The sequence below is a fragment of the Chamaea fasciata genome, unplaced genomic scaffold, assembly GCF_029207755.1.
Source record: "Chamaea fasciata isolate MVZ Bird 193981 ecotype frontalis unplaced genomic scaffold, bChaFas1.0.hap1 SCAF_10, whole genome shotgun sequence".
Classification (NCBI taxonomy): Eukaryota; Metazoa; Chordata; class Aves; order Passeriformes; family Sylviidae; genus Chamaea; species Chamaea fasciata.
This window is the reverse complement of record NW_027094095.1, coordinates 2350047-2369260: the sequence shown is the minus strand read 5'-3', so window position 1 is coordinate 2369260 and position 19214 is coordinate 2350047. Positions and strand designations below refer to the sequence as shown.

At 57.8% G+C, this 19214-nt stretch overlaps 1 protein-coding gene across 1 annotated transcript; it reads left to right on the top strand.

Annotated features, from left to right (window-relative positions):
* Nucleotides 1-8343: 8343 nt before the first annotated feature.
* Nucleotides 8344-12210, top strand: CRIP1 (cysteine rich protein 1). Its single transcript, XM_066192003.1, has 5 exons — nt 8344-8453; nt 11099-11193; nt 11286-11343; nt 11469-11516; nt 11863-12210. The coding sequence occupies exons 1-4, from the start codon at nt 8414-8416 to the stop codon at nt 11507-11509; spliced, it is 234 nt and encodes a 77-aa protein (XP_066048100.1). The 5' UTR covers nt 8344-8413; the 3' UTR covers nt 11510-11516; nt 11863-12210.
* Nucleotides 12211-19214: the final 7004 nt, after the last annotated feature.

Below are 19214 nucleotides of genomic sequence, written 5' to 3'. Positions count from 1 at the left end.
TGTGTCGTGCAGCTCAGCTCCGGGTGGAGGTGGGGGAAGCTGGGCACACCACACAGCGTCCCTCGGGTCCTGTGACAAGGTGGGACCCTGCTGCTGTGGTCCTATCCCAGCTGGCTCCTCCTGGAGCTTGACTGAGCAGCTCCAGCTAGCCCAAGCTCCTCCTGAGGAGCTGTTTCCTGTGCTGTGAGCACAACGGGTTTGTAGGAAGCTGTGCTGGCCCTGCAGATGGGATGGCGTGGGATGGGATGGGTCCTTCCCAGCCTTGGGGAGTGGGAACCTAGTGAAGTTAAAGAGCAGGTGCCAATGTTTCCCCCAGCCTGGGCTTGCTGAGCAGGTCCTGTGCCTGAGTGGGGCTGGCCCTGGGAAAGCTCAGCCTGGCAGCTGCAGGGCAGGAGTGCAGTGTAGGGGCACTGGCCAGCTCCTGGGAGCTGCTCTGTCCCCAGTCAGATACTGGCCCTGCTGCCAGGCCTGGTTTTAGACATTATTCCCCCTCGGAGCCGGGCGTCTGGAGAGTGAGGCACGGAGCTTTGGGCTGCCAAGCCAAACAGCGGTTCTGGGAACTGCTGCTCAGGCTCGTCCCTCCTGTCACGTTCTTGCACGAACCCCGTTGGGCTGCCTGCTGGCTGTGCCCCCCTGGGGACCCAGGCATCCCACTGGCCCCGTCTCTGCTGGGGAAAACAGAGACCTGGCGGCCCCCGCGATGTGCTGGATCCAGCCCCGGAGCTGCTCCACTGCCGTGCGGGAGATGGGGTTGTTTGCCAGCCACAGCCCCTGGCCTTGCTCCTGGTCAGGCACAGCTGGGAAATGCAGCGGGCACAGCTGCACGACAGGGACAGCAGGGATCCTGCGGCCGCAGCGGTATTCCCGGCTCAGGCACTGAGCTCTGCGCTGCACTCGTGCAGAGCAGTGGTTTTTCCCTCCTGGCACCAATCCCAGCGGCACAAAACCTTTTCCCAGGCACAGAGGGCTCGGCAGCGCAGCTCCTGGGTCGGGGAATGGGCTCAGTGTGTTCGTGTGTTGGTGGGGTTTCCATGGAGACCTGACCCCGCGGATGCTTTAGGGACAAGGCTGCGCTGTAAATCAGAGCAGTGTCGCTCTGCCGGCTCCTCCCCTGACCCGCAGCTGGGCCCTCACTGCCAAAATTTGCCAAGTTTGCCCCGTGCAGCAGCAGCAGCAGCAGCGGTGCTGAGGTGGGACGGTCCCCATCGCTCATCCGGGGCCCAGTGCAGCAGCCAGCAATGCCCTCGGCACAAATCCATCTCCCCTTGCAACTCTTATTTCCCATCATTAATTAACAAGCTTAATATGCCAGCCTCTCTGCTGGGCTGTGGCAATCCCCTGCAGCAGGAAGCTGCCCTGATGGCCTGCACAGGCTGATTTTCCTCCCCAGCACCTACCTGGCCCCACACTGTGCATCAGCCAAGCTCAGCAATGCCAGCAGGATCCCACCATGGGCTGGCTTTCCCCTCAATTCCTTTATCTTCCTTTTTTTTTTAATTTTTTTTTTTTAATCCTTACATTTTCTTTCCCCCATGAGGATTTTGCTGAAGGAATGCAATGAAATTAAAAATAGACAAAGTTCAGCTCTGCTGCACAAGGGAGTGCTGGGAAGCCTGCAAGAATCACATCATCCTGCTACGCCAAAGGGCACAGCCTGGCTGCTCAGGCTCTGGGTGGGCAATGTCCCCCCACCCTTAGGTAGTGGAGGGACTGGACACCTCTTGTGACACAAAGTGTCCCCCAGATACAGCAGGTGCCCACAGGGTGGGTGTTAAGAGCGGGAACCTGAAGGCTGTAAGAGCTTTGGGGTCCTCTGTGGGATTATCTGTGTGTGCTGAGGGGTCAGGGCTGTCCCTGTGCTCATGGGTCAGTGTGGGGACCAGGGCACAGACAGAGCAGAGTGGCGCTTTACACAAGCAGGGAAGGCAGCTCTGGCCTCTAATCCTTGGTGCATTTCTGTATTTATTTTTGGGAGGCCTATGCGAGCTGAAAGCGCTCCTTTACTTGAGGCTTGGAAAACATCCTTCCCCTCAGGGATGTCAAATGTTTTAATTTTTTTTTTCAGTTTGGACTTGCTAGTGGGATAAAAAAGTCGGAGGGCCCTGGTGATTACAGACATGCTTTCCAGGGTACAGATGAAAATAGAGAACAAAGTGGATGCAGCTTGGCTTGGAAATCCCCCACACCCTGTGAATTTGTCCTGGGCCATTTCACTTGCTGGCTTCCCAGGTTTCCTGGGAGCCATCACAGCTCAGCAGAGAACTCACCAGCTGACCAAACTGTTCTGAAGGCAGTCTGAGTGATGGGTGCCAGCCTGGGTGTCCCCAGGCTGCGGGAGGAGCAGGATTGTCACCTAGCGGTGCTTCTCGACACAGGGCTGAGAGCATCCCTGCCACCAGAAATAGGGCTGCACAGCTTGTGCCGTCCTTCATGACCAGAAAAGGGATGGAGAGGGCACAAAGGCTGATCCTAGAGAGGCACAGCATGCTGCACCCATGGAAAACACCAGGAAAGGAGTTGGTAGGGGTAGGAATGGTGAGAGCAGCCCTGGGTACGCCTGAGCCAGTCTGTGAAGGGAGGGGAGATGCAACCATCACGGTGTGGAGGGGTCCTGAAATGCAGGGAGATGGCAGGACAGGATGGCCCTGGGACGCCAGGGCAAGCACAGCTGGCCAGGGAAGCCAGACAGATTTAAAGCGTTTGCTGGGAAGTCAATAAACAGGAGCCAAAAGGGATGAAGTGCTGGAAGATGTGATTTAAGATGGGATACTAAAAGTGACCCAGTAAGCACAGCTTGTTTCCACAAGGGCCAAGAGCCAGCTCGGCTACTCCCTGGAGTCAGCAGAGGGGCTTTTCCTGGCCTGGCTGAGCTTTGGCTTGGTCCCAGTGGGAGGTTGAAGAACTGGGTGTAACTACCGGAGAGGGTGTCAGAGAGCAGGCAGGGATGAAGAAGAAAGAATGGCTCAAAGCAAGCAGAGGAGGAGGATTTGGGCTGTAAATCTCCCTGCCAGTGCAGTGCCCTGGAGTGTCACACAGGGAGAGCTGCTGGTGCAGGCCCTGGCTGTGACACTGGGGAGGGTGGTGCTGGCCCTCCCTCACCAGCGTTGCTGCCTGGGGGCATCCACGAGGGAACACCCCAGGATGCAGGTGGAGCTCTGCATCAGCCTGTAGGTTTTCAGGTAGGGTGTGCAGCTGAGAACCATCCCGGGGAGCTCACGGGGCTCCTGGAATGCCCTGGGGCAGACTGCTGGGGGAGGAATACCTGTGCCGATGGGGTGGAGGTGTAACCCTGTGACTCCTGCTCTCCTCCTCTCCCCTGCTCTCCTGGCCCTCTGCTGTGCTTGGGGATGTCAGAGCACAGTAGTCACATCCTTTTCACCTTCCTGCTCCACTGCCACGGCACGACCACGCTGAGCGGTGTGCTCACAGAGAGAGCAAACATTTCTGCGCCCCTTTGCCTCACCTCTTGTGAATTTTTAACCGGGAATAAAAGGCGTGGCATCAACAGCCTGGAGCCAGCCCAGGGCAAGCAGTTCTGCCAGGGAGGCTGAGGAGGTGATCCCTGGCATCGATCCCCTGCGAGTATCCCCTGAGTAGCGCCCACAGTCCCCGCCAGCCCCCAGCACCCATGTGCATCTCCCTGGCAGGCAGAGGCAATGCCTCCTGGACACCGGGCAGCTTTCCAAAGCAGCAGACTTTGCTTCATTGACAATCCTGGCTCCATTCGATAACCACGACAGAAACAGCCAGGCCCTGCCAGGAAAATGTACCAAATCCTTCTCCTTCAGGATTTAGCCAGGAGGTTTCCTTGGGCTCCCACTAATGGAAAGCTTGCAGAAAAGAGCAGATGGCAGCGGAGACTTTGGCCAGACTGTACTCAGGGAGACTGGGGGAGCCTGGGTGAAATTGGAGGAGATTTTCCACGTCTTGCTGGGGTTGGAAAGGCAGACAAGGGCCGCCACACCCTTTTGTCCCACGGATGGAAGTCACAGTCGTGTCCCTGTTGTGTCCCCACGTGGGCAGCCCCGCGTGCTCCATCCGTGCCGAGCCGGGAGCTGGCCTGCGGCTCCGTGTTTGTTATTGCTCGTGCAGTGTAACATTAACCCCGTGCTGATAATTCACGCCCTGTCTCTGAGGGTGAGAGCTGACCTGACAAGGGGCTGTGGGGGCAGCCAGCTGTCTGAACTGGCCTGGGAGCGCTTTTACAGCTTCAGCTGGAAGTAGACATGTGACTGCCCGTGCCCGCGGCAGGGCAGCTCTGCACTGTGTCCCCAAGGGCACTGAGCACAGATTTTGGCGTGGCACGGAGCGTATTTCACAGGCTCACACTGCTTAGGGCTTTATGGCACCAGTGGCAGTGTGCTGGTGGGTGTGCTACAAACCCGCAGAGTGCCCCTTTCCAAGCCCCTTTCCTAAGCCCCCCACTCCTGGAAGGCCTTCCCTGCTTCTGTCTTGCTCACAATTACTCCCGGCCAGCAGTCGTCGCCTGTCAGCTTTATGAAGACGTATCCCAGAGGTTTTCCTTAGGGTGTAATTTGCCCTGACAGCCGCTTTCGTGCCGTTGTTTTCCTGTCTGTCTGGTAATGGGATTAGCCACGTGCAAATCCGGAGGTGATGGAAGGGGAGTGGGGGCAGAGCCTGCCAGCCCCTGTTGCGGGGCACACCGAGCAGCTCCGCGGGCCGTTTGATGGGATCACACGCCTGGCAGCTCCCCCCAGCTTCTGCCAGGCTTGTTCCAAGCCATCCTATAATTTTCTTGTCAAATTAGAGTTCCACGCTGGGTAGCGTAGAGCATATTTTACAACAAATAGTCTTGGCTGAGAGGGCCTTTGACTTGCACAAGCGTGGGCTGAAACATGGCCAGGGAGGGAGATTTTGCAGGACTTGAAGTTGTGAGACTGCTCGGGACAGTGCTGGACCAGGGTGTCACTGGCCTCTGAGTCATGCCCTCTCTGATGCATCCTGTCCCCTCTGTGCAAGGGTGCCGGGGGGCTGTGAGAACTCTGGAAGCCCCTACCCCACTCCAGCAAGGCAGGAGCGGGAGCCTGGAGCTGCTGCACGGGCAGATGGGCTGGTCTGCTACATGGAAATAGCCGTTTTTTTCTTGCTGTGTTAGCAAAACAAACCCAAAGTGGCTTATGTCACCGCCCTGCCTACAAAAATGCCAGTGGCTTTTCCAGTTGTTACTGTAGTAGTCACCAGTTGCCAAGATGCTTGAGGGAGATACTTGGGCAGGCAGCTCTGGCGCACCCAGGGGCTCTTGACTCGCAACTCTGCCCCAAGAGCCCAAGAAACTCTTGGGGGCTGGAGGACCCTTGCACAAAATGTGACACAGATGGAGCTGGGGAGCTGGTGCTGGCTCTTGCCAAGGGAGGGGATAGCCCTGGCCTTAACAACACCACCCAAACAAACAAATGAGACAGCCCAGGTTTTGCGAGGGCTGTTGCCATGCCATTGGAGAGCACTGGCGCCTGATGCTTCAGGATAGAGCCTCACCCACAGATTCCTATCAGAGGGCATTGACAGCTGAGGCATGCTAAGTCTAATGGTTAAATTAGCTGGAACAAGGTCTGCAGATAAGATAAAGCTGTGCTTTGCTGAAGAGGCTGCTCTCCCTTGGCGCTGGCTGGGCTGTTTCCCTGTCAGGCTATGAACCTTGATTCGAAATGATGCTTTGGGTGGGACGCGGGTTTGCTGAAAATACCACCCCTGCCCTTCTCCTGCTGCTCCCCAGCGCTGTCTCTGCCCAGCACTGGAGCTGCCCACGGGATGACCTTGTCTGTATGCGTGGGCACGGCACCATGGGCAGCACCCCAGTGAAGAGGGATGAGCTGGCTGCCACTCCAAGTGGGCTCCCACACAGTTGCAGCTCGGTTTTGTGTTCTGGGGGGACCCTGGATGGCAGAAGGAGCAGTGACCCCAAATGTCTGTTGCAGTGTTTCCAGCCAACTCCCTCCAGCACAGTGGGGCCTCAGTGTACTGCTCCATTGCAGAGTGCTGATGGGTTTCACACACCGGCAATCCCAAGTGTTTATGGACTCACTCCCTGTAAAATGGGCAAGAGGCTGTATCCCATGGGCTCCCGAGATGCTGCCGTGCTCCAGGAGCACATGTAGCCTTCCCTCCCTGCTGGGGCCCTTTGCCAGATGGCTTTGCTGCACTGCCCCAGCCCTGTGCATGCCTGCTGAGCAGGGGACAGGAGCAGGGTCCGAGCCACGAGCAGGGTGCAGGCACGGCTCCCATGGTGTGCAGGGTCCAGGGCTGTGTCCCACAGCAGCATTTCCCTCTGAGACTGGATGGCTGAGATTCAGGCTGAGTTTGCAGGGCACAATACCATCAGGCTTTGGCTCACCCCTTGTGAAACAGGCTGGGTGTAGCTCAAGCTCTTTGGGTTCTGGTAACCCAGCAGGGCCAGCCAGGACAATCAAGGAGCCACGAGGGACCAGCAGGCACACAGCCCCATGCAGGCAGGGTTGGCAGAGAGCACCATGTGGCTCGGTGGTGCCTGCCTTGTGAGAGTGGCCCTGGTCCTGTGCCTGCTCTCTTGAGTGAACAGACCAATCTCCAGAAAGCCCGTGGGGACACGGAGACGAGGGGACGGCCAGGCTCTGCTTCAGCTGGGTCACTCGGTGTGCGGTGCCATGTAGAGGCACCTGCTGCCCCAACTGGGGTGGGAGCATTCCTGCCTCAGGAGGAGCTGGGCCGAGTGGTCCATGGGGACTGGGTACAGGGCTGGCCAGCTGGAGGAGACTTGCAGGAGGGCAGTTTTCAGCTGCTGGCCGGCACAAAACCTGCCTTAAAAGGGAGTGCAGCTGAAGGCATTTGTCCGGGCCAGTCAGTGGCCACAAAGCAGCCTGGCACTGTGTAGGAGGGGAAGCAGGGCCACCAGTGTAGGGAGAGGACATGTCTTGTCCCTGTATTTCATCAGGATGCCAGCTGCACTCCTCATGGTGTGGGGAAGGGGTCCTGGCCTGGGTAACCCAACTGGGTGCTCACCGAGTGCTGTGGCTGGGTAGAGAGGGATGTGATGTGGCTGAAATATCGGTGCCTGCATGTACTGGTGCCTCAGGGCAGGAAGAACGGGGAGGAGGCAGGGTGGAGGCCTTTGCAGGACACGTCTGCCTCCCCTCCCATACTGTAAGACACTGTCTCAGCATCTCAGCATGACTCACGCCTCAGCCGGGAGCTGCTCCCGGTGACATCCTGCCTGTGTGGGTGCTGCACACCCTGCTGAGCCCAGCGCGGCCCTTGGAGCAGGATGGTGCTCCCCAGCCTGCAGCAGGGCTGCCAGCTGCGGGGTGAAAGACCGGGACCGCTGGCCGCAGCAGGGAGCATCAGCAGGGGGATTGTGCTGGGAAGGGAGGCTGCTGGAGCCAGGCTGGGTGGTAAAGCAGTCCCAGCTGAACATGAAGTTCGCCTCTGGGCACAGCTTGCCCCCTCTCCTCCTGCCCGCACGGGTGGGATCCGGTGTCAGCAGGGCCCTGTTTGTGTCGGCGAGGGATGCCTCGCATTTCGGGAGGCAAGTCACCAGGCGTCCTGGCGCTGGGTTTCACAAGCCCTCATGACCTTTCCAGCACAGCAACGTGCCCTGGGGAGGATTGTTTCATACAAAACAGACCTTTGGATCGGCTTTTCATTTCCTTCACAGCCAAGCACAAAGGAACAACAAGTCCTCCCTTCTAATAAAATGACAAAGTCAGTGACACAGATGGGCTGGCTCTCCACAGCGAGCGGAGCCATGTGCCACACCCACGCCATTCCCAGTGTTCTGCAAGAGCGGGGTTACAGTCCTGAAGCCCCCGCCTGCTTCGTCCCGCACCCCAAAATTTCCCACGGGCAGGAGACCCCGCCTGAGGGTCGACTTTTACACGCCCTTAGGAGAAAAACGTATCTGTGCTCGGAGGGGGTGAGGCCAGGCGGGCAGCACCCCATCAATCTTTATCTGGGAGTGTGGTTAATCGACAGATGCCAATCACATCTCCCGCTCTGTGCGGGGCTCTCGGCCACGCACACGGCACAGGCGCGGGCAGGGGGCCGGGCTGCGGGGGGGACAGGGCGGGCAGTGTGCGGGGCAGTGGAGGTCGGGCCCCAAGGGCTGCGGGGCCGTGGACTGCAAAGGGCGCCAGACGTGCAGCTGGAGGGATTGCAGGGGTCAAGGGGTGCAGGAGGCGTGGGGCTGGATGGGGTGCAGGACCCTGTCTCGGCAGTCCGTGCCCCGGGCGGGGCCGAGGGCCGTGCCCCGGGCGGGCTCCTCCAGCTGCGGGCGGGGTGCACATCTGGGTGGGTGGAGCACACATCTGGGCGGCGCTGGGCGGGGCGGGGCGGGGCGGGCGGGCAGTGACTTCGGCAGGGCCGGCGTGGAGCATCCCACAGCCAGTGCGAGCGGAGTCCCGAGCCCAGCCGAGCCGACACCATGCCCAAGTGTCCCCGCTGCCAGAAGGAGGTCTACTTCGGTAAGGGCTCTTCCTTCCCAGCCGCCCCCGCCTCGGGGGACCTGTCGGGCTTCTGGCCCGCATACTGCGCAGCCCATCTCTGCAAATCCCCGGGGTGTCCCAAAGTTGCTCAGCCCTGCGCCGGGGGTCCCCGGGGTGCCCGGGGTGGGTGATCCTACAGATCCACCCCCAAGGGGATGCCTGGCTGCAGAGCGCGGGCTGTGCTGGGTGCTTCCACAGCAGCGTGGGAGCACAGCCCCACTTCCTTCCCAGAGCAGCCTGCAGCCCTGAGCCGGTTTGGAGCCCAAAGGCCCGGCTGGTAAACTCGCTGCTCTGAAAGCCTGGGCAGGTGAAGCAAGCACCTTTCCAATGGCAAATCCTGCCCTGCGGCAAGTTGCCTGGGTCAGTGGGTCGCCCAAGTGTTGTTCTGTGTGGTTTATCACGGCAGGATGTCACCTCTAGGGGGTTATTTTTAAGCCACTGGTGCAGGGTAGGTGTGAGCCTTGTTGGGCTGCTGTCTGCTGCTGGGCTTCCTGCAGGTGTCTTCCCTCCAAACTGGGGCCCCAAAGCTCATGTCCCTTCTGGGGCCATGGACCTGCTGTCCTGTCTCAGGGTCTTTGTGGGATTTGAGCTTCTTACTTTTGGAACAGGCAGCTTCCTCTGCCAGACCTCTCCACTTGCCTGGCATAGCTGAACTAGAGGTGGTTTGCTGGGAGCAGCTTAAGAGACACTCCCTGCTTTCTGATTTATTCAAGATGAGGGATCTGGAACCCAGGTGCCACCACTGACTTCTTTCTCTGCTTTATTTCTCCTCTGCTCGTGCCCCGACTATTTGTGCTCAGCTAAGGAGTTGGAGGCTCAAACCCGGGAGCTGCTCTCTGTGCCTGCTGGTGATGCCCACTCTGGGGAGCTGTGCTGGGGCTGGCATAGGCAACTGCCCACAGGGCTGCTGGGGCTGTGGTTCCTGCAGCTGGGGAACGTTGCTTTGCCTTGAACTCACTGCTTGCAGCCAGGCTTTGGGATGGGGGTTTTGGCACAATACAGTTTGTGGCTCCCTCCTGCAACTAAGAGTCCTGGCGTGTCTCATTTAGCTGTGTGCCTTGATATCAGGAGCCACCAAGGTGCTGGTGGCAGTGTGTGCCTTTCCCTGTGGGTCTGTGTCAGTCCTGGTCGGGGTGGGCTGGGTTTGCCGTGCCCGCAGGTGCGGCTGTGGAGGAGCTGGGACGGCTCCGTTTGACCAAGGAGGGGTTTGACCTTGGACTTATTATGAAATGTCTCTGTTGATGCAGAGGCTGAGGGGGGTTCAAAAGCTGTTGGAGGACCAAGCTGGATGCCTGATTTCTGTGCCTGCAGATTATCCAGACGGCTGGCAGAGGAGGCAGAGCAAGCCTGGCTCTGGGGCACCCTGAGGCTTTCGGAGCCTGGCGGTCCTGCTTGGGCGTGCCTCAGGCTGCTCCGGGCTAAATCGTGTCTGTAGAGAGAAGGGGTAGAGAGGAGAAGATGCCTGAGAGGACTCGGGACGGGGTTTGCAGGAATTTTGCCTTTGTGCCTGAGTGCTCTAACGAGCCTCAGCAGAGGTCCTGCCCGAGTATTGGTGCAAATGAGTGTGCAAGTGGTGGGGAAGCTGTGCTCCTTCCAGAAACCCTGTGATAGGAGAGTCCTGCCTTGGGCCAAGCTGAGGCTCCTAGGGGCACCCAGGGGGAGGACAGAGTTGCTCCTGCCAGGCTGCGGGCACAGGAGGCCCTTTGTGCCACTGAGGAATGGCAGCAGGGCTGCCTTGTGACATTTGGGCACTGCCTCCGCTCCCACCTCTGCAGCCACCAGCTTGCTCCTTGTACAGGCTGTTGTGGGCATATTTGAACTGCAAAGAGGTGCTTCAGGCCTCCCAAGGCCCCCTAAGGGCATGCATTACCCACACTGGTGGCTTGGTCCCATTTGCAGGCATGGGGACAGTGTTCAGACCTGGCTTTGACATGATTTCTGCAGACAGCTCTGTTTAATCACTTAATAAATTCCCAGGAGCTCGGCTGCCGATATGAAGAGCACACATGCCTGCAGAAAATACCCTTCTCCCCTGCTGTGCTCCAATTAAAAGGCATCCTGGGCTCCCCGCTCCCTCCGCAAACATGTTGTGCCTCCCATGGCTGCCTGAAGCCCCGCCAGGCTCCAGCTCTGCTCTGGTTTGCCATGGTGCCAGCAGAATCCGAGCTGTGGCTGGAGGGGACTGCTTTGTGTTGGCAGGGTGTGGCCGTGGCTCTGCCTTCCCAGTCCTTGCCAGCATCCCTTTTCACCCCTGCCAACTCTAGTGATTTCTTGGGCTCCAGCTCACTGGAGAGAAATTAATCCCCTTGCAGGCTGATGTTGGGAGGAGAGAGGTCCTCAGGTCTTTGGAGAATGGGATAGAAGGCAGTCCATCCTCATGGATGCAACCATGCTCACCCTGGGCGTGGCGCCACCGCTGCAGATCCGTGTTCCTGACTGTGCATGGCACTGTGTGTGCACAGCCAACACCCGGGTTTGAACACCGTGCCCTCTGTCCTGGACAGACAGACTTGAGAAAATGCCGAAAAATATCCTCCCTAGGAGTGACGGCAAGGCAACCAATCTGCCAAAACTAACTTGTGCCCGTTCAGTGCCTCAACTAACCCACCCCCTTTCCACGGCAGCCGAGAAGGTGACTTCTCTGGGGAAGGACTGGCACCGGCCCTGCTTGAGATGTGAGAAGTGTAACAAGACCCTGACGTCTGGAGGCCACGCAGAGGTGAGTTTTGCTGCCCAGGAGGTCCCAGTCCCCTGCAACTGAGGGCTGGGACAAGCAGAGGTGGGGCTGATGGTCTTTCTCTCTCCCTGCAGCATGATGGCAAACCCTACTGCAACCACCCCTGCTACGCTGCCTTGTTCGGGCCCAAAGGTGGGTGCCTGTGGTGGGGTCGTGGAGGGAGTGAGGGGGCTTGGGGCTCCTGTGTCTCGGCGAGCTCCAGCCCTCGGTGTGCTCACCATCCCATGGCAGTGCTGACCCCGCTCCATCTTTTCCAGGGTTCGGCCGGGGAGGAGCTGAGAGCCACACATTCAAATAAACCTCAGGTTGGTCCTTCCCTTGGAGCTCCCCTCCTGTCTCTGGCTCCATGGGCTGGCTGGGGCTGTCCTCCCTCAGGCCAGTGGGGAAGGCAGGCCCGCCATGGCATCTCTCTGGGCTGCCTGTGACTCCCAGCCCTTACAGCAGGGCTCAGGTGCCGGGTGCCAGCCGCTCCTCTCCATCAGCCCCAGCTGACTGCCAGCGCCTGCTTGGCTCCAGCAGCGGATGCCAAAGGCTTTGCTCTGTGGCCTGTTGGCAAAGACAGGATCTGTTCTGGAGCACTGTTGTCCCTGGGCTATCTCTGCTCCCAGCCCAGCCTGACTTCATGCACTCCTCTCTTCCATCCCTCTCCAGGTCTGATGTCCAGGGTTTCCAGCACAACCTGAAGACAGCACAAAACACACCGCAACAGACATGCATCTTTGTTTTTAATTCACCCTGTACTAGACTAGCACATTCAAAGCAATAAGTAACCAAGGCTGGGCCGGTGTGGAGAGAGGCTCTGCTCCAGATGGAGTGCTTCCAGGGTGGGGACGTTGGGTTGCCCTGCCGGGTAGGAAATTCGGCTGATAATGCTGAAGGCTGCCTGGAGAGGAGACCGCGCCCTTCCAGCCAAAACCTAGCTCTGCTTCAGGCATCCAGCTCTCGTGGCCGGGCCCACAGTTGTATTCTCAGACTTTAATAAATGAAAAGATGCTTCCCTCCTGTTGCAGCTGTGCTCTCTGTAACGGGAATCCCACGGGTCTTGCTTGGGAAGTGCTTGCCACGTTCTTGATGCCCCTGTGGCCTTTGGATTGAGCCCCACACTGTGGGATGGCCCCACGAGCCCTCAGCTGGGGCAGAGAGGTGGCTTGCTGGGAGGGAGGGGATCGACTGTCACATCAGGACAACTTGGTATTTGCTGCTTTTGATCTAAGTGGCCACATGAAAAGGCCAAGGGAAATGAGAGGCTACTGCTGAGGCAGAGCCTGCCTCCCTCGGCGGGGACAGCAGAGCTGTGGTGTGAGAAAGCAAGGACTGGCTCACCAGAGCTTTGCTCTTTCATATTTCAACGTTTTTACCCTACTGGAAAAACAGCACTGACAGATGTCAAAGATGTCAACTTGAGGAATGTTTCTAAAAGGGTTTCTTAACCATGTCTTTCCCTAACCTGAACAACTCCATTTACATATTCAGAGATGTCTCATCACCCACTGGGATATTTTTGTCTACAGTTTATGCATGCATTTCCTTAGAGGCTGCTCTGCATTTTACTGTCACATCAGCCTTCCTGGGGCTTGGCCAAAACCCTCAGGGGTCAGAGACACACAGCCGGTGTCAAAATCCTTGGTGTCAGAAGCAGCCTGATCTGATAAGCATCTTAAAACTTCCAATTAAAACTTGCTTGATACTGCAAGGCGCTGCCTCACCTCCCACCCCGATAGCACAACAAACACGGGTGTCTGTGTCAAAGGCAAACCCTGGCTATTGCTGCTCGGCTGTCATTAGACTTCCCAGCCAGCCAGGGCTTGTAGGGACCTCCTTCTCCCACTGCTGCCTTTGCCAGCAGCCTCCTGCGGGTGCCAGCAGCCTCCCGGGGGTGCCAGCACCCATAGACCCGTGGCTCCTGGCCATCCACATCCTGTCCCTCCCTGCCAGCCTGCCTCTGGGGCACTGGGACATGGCTTTCCCCTGCCAGCTGAGCTTCAAAACAAACTAGTGATATAATCTCAGCCTTGACCGTGCCGCTGAGATAGCATTTTCCCTCGGGCATTTAAAGTAATGGCAAATGCAGGCCTTGTCATCCTTGGGATTTGTGTAAGCGTGTCCAACTGGGAAAAGGACAAGTGGATTGGGCTCAGGGTCCTTCCCAGCAGGGCCCTGCACTAAAATTTCAGGAGCAGCTTATTCCAAGTGCAAGGTGCCAGGCCAGCAGGGATGAGGAAGAAACCAGTGAGAGGTATGGAAAAGTAGGGGTTGCACAGTGGTAGGCTGGGCTGATCCAGCCCTTCAGGTGCCAGCCCTTTCACTGGCAGTGGCTGCAGCTGGGGTTGGAGGCAGTGTTCTGCTGTGTTCTGCGGTGTTCTGCTGTTTGCCATGTGTGCTGCCCAGGGCTCCCTTTTGCTTCTCTCCCTGGCCAGGGATTTGTGGTGTACTTGCGGTGGCTGGGGACATCTCTCCCTGTCCTGCACGCATGCAGGGATGTAGGAACTGAGCTGTGCCAGGCCTGTGAAGCTGCAGCTAAGCCTGATCCTGCAGGTGCCTCACTCTGTGCTGCAGAGGGGAATATATATGCGTGTTAAAAAACAGGGGTTCCTCAAGCATGGGCTGGGGACAAGCCCCTTGGTATTGATTGCTAGAATCTCCTTCTTAGAGTCCTGCTTTTCTGCTTGCCCCACAGTAGGAGCTCCCACTGAGATGGCTTTTAGCCTCAGGACTTTCTGCTGGGATATTCCTCTCCAAGAGCTGTGTTTGTACAAGCCACGCTCTCTGCCTGATCCAGCCTTGCTGCTGTGAGGTTGCGCCGTTTCTGGCCCAGGTCACAGCTGCAAGGAGCCTTGGTCAAAGAAAATATATGATAATTTTTTTTTTATATAACTTGCTTTGGTCTTGGGAGAGGAAGCAGAAACAGCTGTATCTCATTTGGATAGGAAATCCACACCCGAGCCAGGCCTCCCCTGGATGCTCAGTGAGGCTCGGCAGCGGCCGGTGCGCCAGGGAGGTGGGCTGTCAGCTGACACAATCTTTTCTCCATTTGAGCAGTAAATCTCTGTGGCCTGGAGTGTGACTGCACAGACAGGCAGCAGTGTGGTTTCCAGTGTCTCCCAACTGTTATGCTTTTGGTTCTGAGCCTTGGCGGGAGCTTGGGACAGGCAGGGAACAGTCCCTTCCCTCCCAGTGTGGTGATGCCCTGGCTGTGCTGCTCCTGCAGCAGATGCTCGGGGCAAATCCCAGCTTTCTGCCCATCTGGGAGAGCAAAAGTTGTCGGGTGATTTACAGCATGCTAATGCCCAGCAGAAAACTTCCCTGTTTGGTGACCTGAAATGCCACCGTTGGTGACCCTGAAGAAAGGGGCAGTGCTTCCTCTGCCATTATTTTCTAAGCTTGGGCTGAGATCAGTCCGTGGGTTGTGGAGTGATAGTTGCTATAAACACTTCATCACTGTGACAAAAAAACAAACAACATCACAGTTCCTCTGGCAGCTGGGTGTGGGCGAGCCCCAGCGCCCTGGGTAGGGAAGCAGAAGAGATCTGGCAAAGACAGAAAACAGGATGGGTTTAGAAACTTAACTGCTGCTGCTCCCCATCGCGGCTTTGTGACTTTCTGTACAGAAGAGAAAAGGAGAGGGGAGCAGAAAGGGGTTTGGGGGGCCCTTCACCCTCGGGGCACAGTGCAGGCAGGAGGGGCCAGTGAGGGTCATCTTGCCCTGCGTCCTCCTCTCGGCACAGATTGACAGACCTTAATCTGAAGCGGGAGGCAGATGTTTCCCTGTGCCTGCGGCTGGCAAGGGGGAGAGCTCAGGCTGGAAGCCCTACAGCAGGGTTCTCCTCAGGGTCATCCTTAGGGAAGGCAGCAGGCTTGCCCTCTGGACAGGGCTGTGTTCTGGCAGCCTTCAGGTCACATCTGGACTAACATGTGCTGGGTGCCTGGGTCAGCACTACCTTGCTGGGACACCAATGGGGCCGCTCACCCTCTCCTGCCAGCGCTGATGGGGACACTGATGTGACGCTTCTACCACTTCCCTTGAGATGGTTTTCTGTCTCATCTGCACAGCCTCTGGCTGGGGGAGAGTGGCACAGGGGCAGTGGTTGCAGGGGGTCCTGCTTTTGCTGTGCAGAGCTCACGGGGATGAAGCCAGGCTGTAGCTGGGTGGTACATAGTGTGCCACCACTTTGGGGATTTCTAAGGCTGATTTGTGTTAAGCTCAAAGAGCTTTGGTATCTTTTAGGTGAAAAAAGTGCCTGCCCATGTCCTAATGCCTCAGAAATCTGCCTTCTTATGCAGACAGTGTGGTAAGAGGGACTGTGCAGCTGATGTCAGGCAGCAGGAGCCCTGCCAGATCGTGTGGGGAGATGGGACTTCCCGTTCAGCTCTGCAAAGAAGTGGTTTGGGGAACCCCCATCTCAGAAACGGAAACGGCTCTGCAGAGGTGAAAAGTGGGGGGGGGTCAAACCGTGTTCCTGATGGGGAACAACACCTCCAGCAAACACTGAAGATACCGAAGGCAGAGGGACTCTGGCTGTGACAACCAGGGGTGTAATGAGAAGTGAATGGGACCATGAACTGGAAACTGAGGCTTAGCTAGGGAGCAAGGAGAGGAGATCACATGCTGCTCTACTCTCACCCTTTCCTGCTGCTGGTGATCCAGCGCTGGAGAGCAGCTGGGTGCAGAAAGCTCTGGGGATGTTTGCCAGGTCCTGGGTGGCTTGCCCAAGCAAGGAGCGGAAGCAGAAAAGTTGACATCAGGCACCTAGAGCTGAATTTTGCTTTCACGCCTCTTGTGTTATTTTCAATGAAACAGGGAGAGTTTCCAAGAGGGATGGGTGCAAGAACTTCCCACTGAAGCCTCTGTCTTCTTTTGGTGAGTTTTGTGTTAAAGGCCCTGGGGGAAGAAGTCAGAGGGAGTTTCCCTCTGTGCAGAGGAACTTGGCTATTAAAGTAAAAAGGGTGAAACTCCTGAGAAGAGAGTTGCTGAGACCTCAAACCTCTTTTCTAATCCCTCCCAATTCACTTATCATACTGAAAGCCCTGCATCAGAGGGCCTGAAACACCAACGCCTTTCTTAAGCATCCAGCTGCTGGGAGCTGACCTTGAATTTTGGCGCTACAGCCCACACACAGGTCTGCTGCTGACTAACTGCTTGTGTCCAGGAAAACCTGCACTAGAGCATTTGTGGGGTCACGACGGCATTGCTGCAGCCCACCTCTGCAGGCAATCCATGTTCACAGCCCTGTGCTTACTTGGCTCCTTTCTGCCAGCAACATGGCCATGCTGCCAGGTCATGCCTTTTCCCACTCTGCCTAACATGATGTCCCAGTGAGGGAAGAGCAAGCATGTATAAAAGGGCCAGGAGGGCTGGGGAGAAGCTGGAAATGTTTGCGGTGGAAAGTGGTGCAGCCTGCCTGACTGCTCAGGGTGTGAAATGCTCTGGCCACCCAAGACCTCCCTCAAGCAGGCAGGGAGGGAAGCTGTGCTCTGCTCTGACAGCTGCTCAGCAGATACCACACTGCAGGAAGGAGAGGGAAAGGAGAGGGCAAGGAGAGAAGTGCAGAACTCTGGCCACCCGAGCTGGCGGTGGAGCGTGGGAAGAGCTGATGCCTGGCTTGGGGGCCTGGCCAGGAGACAGGCTGGCTCCCGCCCACGCCTTCACGGGGATAAAAGCATTAAGAAAAAAACCCAAAAGACCAAAGGAGTTGTTTTTGCAGCGGGAGAGCTCACACCTTCCCCTTGGCAGAGCGGGGCTGAGGTGACATCAGGAAGCTGTGCTGCCACTGGAGCGGGCAGGCACGGCTGCTATCGCATACAATCGGCATGAGGCAATGGGACAGGGCCGCCGTCATCCTCTGTGGCAACCCTGCACACGCAGCGGGGCCGTGTGTGGTGGCCAGTTGCCATGGCACGGGTGCAAACAGGCGCCCTTGGCCCCACTGAGTCAGCCGGCACGGAAATGACCGCAGCTGACACATTGCACTGAGAATGGGCGGCTGTGTGGCACCACACGGGCCCGGGAGCCCAGAGAGGGCAAAGTTCAGCGGCCTCTCCCAGCTAAAGCATCCCTGGCCCCTTAGCGTGTGCCCAGACTTTCCCTTCCCATTGTGGTCCCCAAATCTGCCTCAGTTCCTGGGAGCCAGGGGACCAGCTGATAAGCCAGCTCTGTCCCGCTTCCTTTCTGCAGGGTGGGTCCTAGAGGCTTCCAATCTCCACCATGACGTCAGGCTTGTGTGCTGATGTCGGCCAGCCATTGCTGCTTTCCATCTGCCAGGACGCTATTGCTTGGGAGAGGGGAACTGAGGGTGGCCTGGGTGCAGCAGGGCTCTGCTGCCAGCGGGGTGCCATTGCCATCCCTGCTGGGACAGCACGCTGGCGGCTGTCACGCCATCACCTCCTTCATCTGTCCATAGCACACGGTCCATCTCTGCAGCAGGAAACCATCGCCTTCCCGTGGGCTTTTCCCACTCTGGGAACACCGCCCAGGCAGCTGAAAGAGCAGATAAATGGCGCCTCACAGGCCGGCACCGAGCGCCCGCTGTGCTGTGCCGCACCGGAGAGCCTGGGATGGTCTGCCTGGCCTCCAACTCACCCGTGGCCGAGTGCCAGCCCTGCACAGCGCCAGGCGTCCTGTACCAGCTGTGCCCACGGGGCTGCGTGCCGTGGGAGCCACGGAGCAAGGGACCCGCAGGGCAGCCAGCCCTGTGCTGGGGTGCCCCGGGGTTGGGTTGGCCAGCGTGGCGGAGAGGTGGCACGGGGGCTCTCGGTGTGCCGGGATGGCGTGAATCCCAGCCGCTGAGTGGTGACGTTCGCTGGCCGGGGGGTTGGTGCTTTGGCTGGGGGACGGGAGCTCAGAGGAGGGGTAATGGACAGAACCACTCACTGTGCGTGCGCCGGGCGATGCAGGAGAGCCCTCGTCTCGGCAGCTGCCCTGGGGAGGAAAGGCCTAGACAGAGGAATGTGTGTGGGGACAGGGTTAGCTTTGAGCTGGGTTTATGGAGTGGTCAAGAAAACACAGGAAATTGGCTGCAGCTGAAGGTGCTCCCGCCTGGAGACTGCAGCAGGGACGGCAAAATAGACAAGCGATGTGTCATGGAGGGACCAGACAGCGCCTGATAGCAGCAAGGCATGGAAAGCCAAGGAGGATGCCAAACACAGCAGAGGATTGTCCCGGTTTGATAAGGCTCTGGGCAGTAAAAGAGGACTTTATGGGCTGTTGGAAACCAAAGGCAAGGAACCGTGTGGATATGCCAAGCCTGTTAGGAAGGAGAGCAAAGAAGTGGATACAGATTGCCGAGCTAGAACTGGATGAGGGATAAGGAAAATGCTCTCCAGGCCATTAGGAAAGGAGGATGAGAGACAACAGCTGCTAGAGAAGATATTTTAAAAATCCTTAAGCCTGGAAAACTCACACCCAGGGGTCCTTTCAGGGCTGGCTGGAGCAGGAGCCAGGATCCACGGGACTGGGAGAGCTCTAAAGCAGCGATCAGCACTGGGAAGGTCCGCACTACCCAGCACAGGGGTGGGGAGGCAGGAGAGGAGCAACCAGAGTGCAAACACAGTTCAGGTTGGCTGGAGGTCTCTGTGGACCACTGCGATTTCTCTCCTCATTCCGAGCAGCCATTTGGCTGCAAGAGCCTGTTCCATAGCGGGAAGGAATTTCACATGTTGTTTCATGTTGTTCAGATACTAGTGGAAAAAAAAGTAATCATGCTAGATACACAGTGAGTACATTAAATGGGCTATGAACTGGGGAACTGGCCAAGAAACCATCAGTGGGGACTTCCAGCAGGTCTTATGTCCAGGCACAGGCAGGATCCCCACGGCGCTGGTGGAGCAGATCCGTGTCCCTGGCACAGACCAGCTGTGCTCCCTCTCAAAACCCACAGCAGGAATCCATCTCTGTGCCAGCTTTTGGTTCTGTAAATCCTGGTCATGGGTGAACTTCGCTCAGGAGACCAGGCTTCTCCCAAACAGCAGCTCCCTTTCTCTCCCACGGCATCCCCAAGGATCAATCC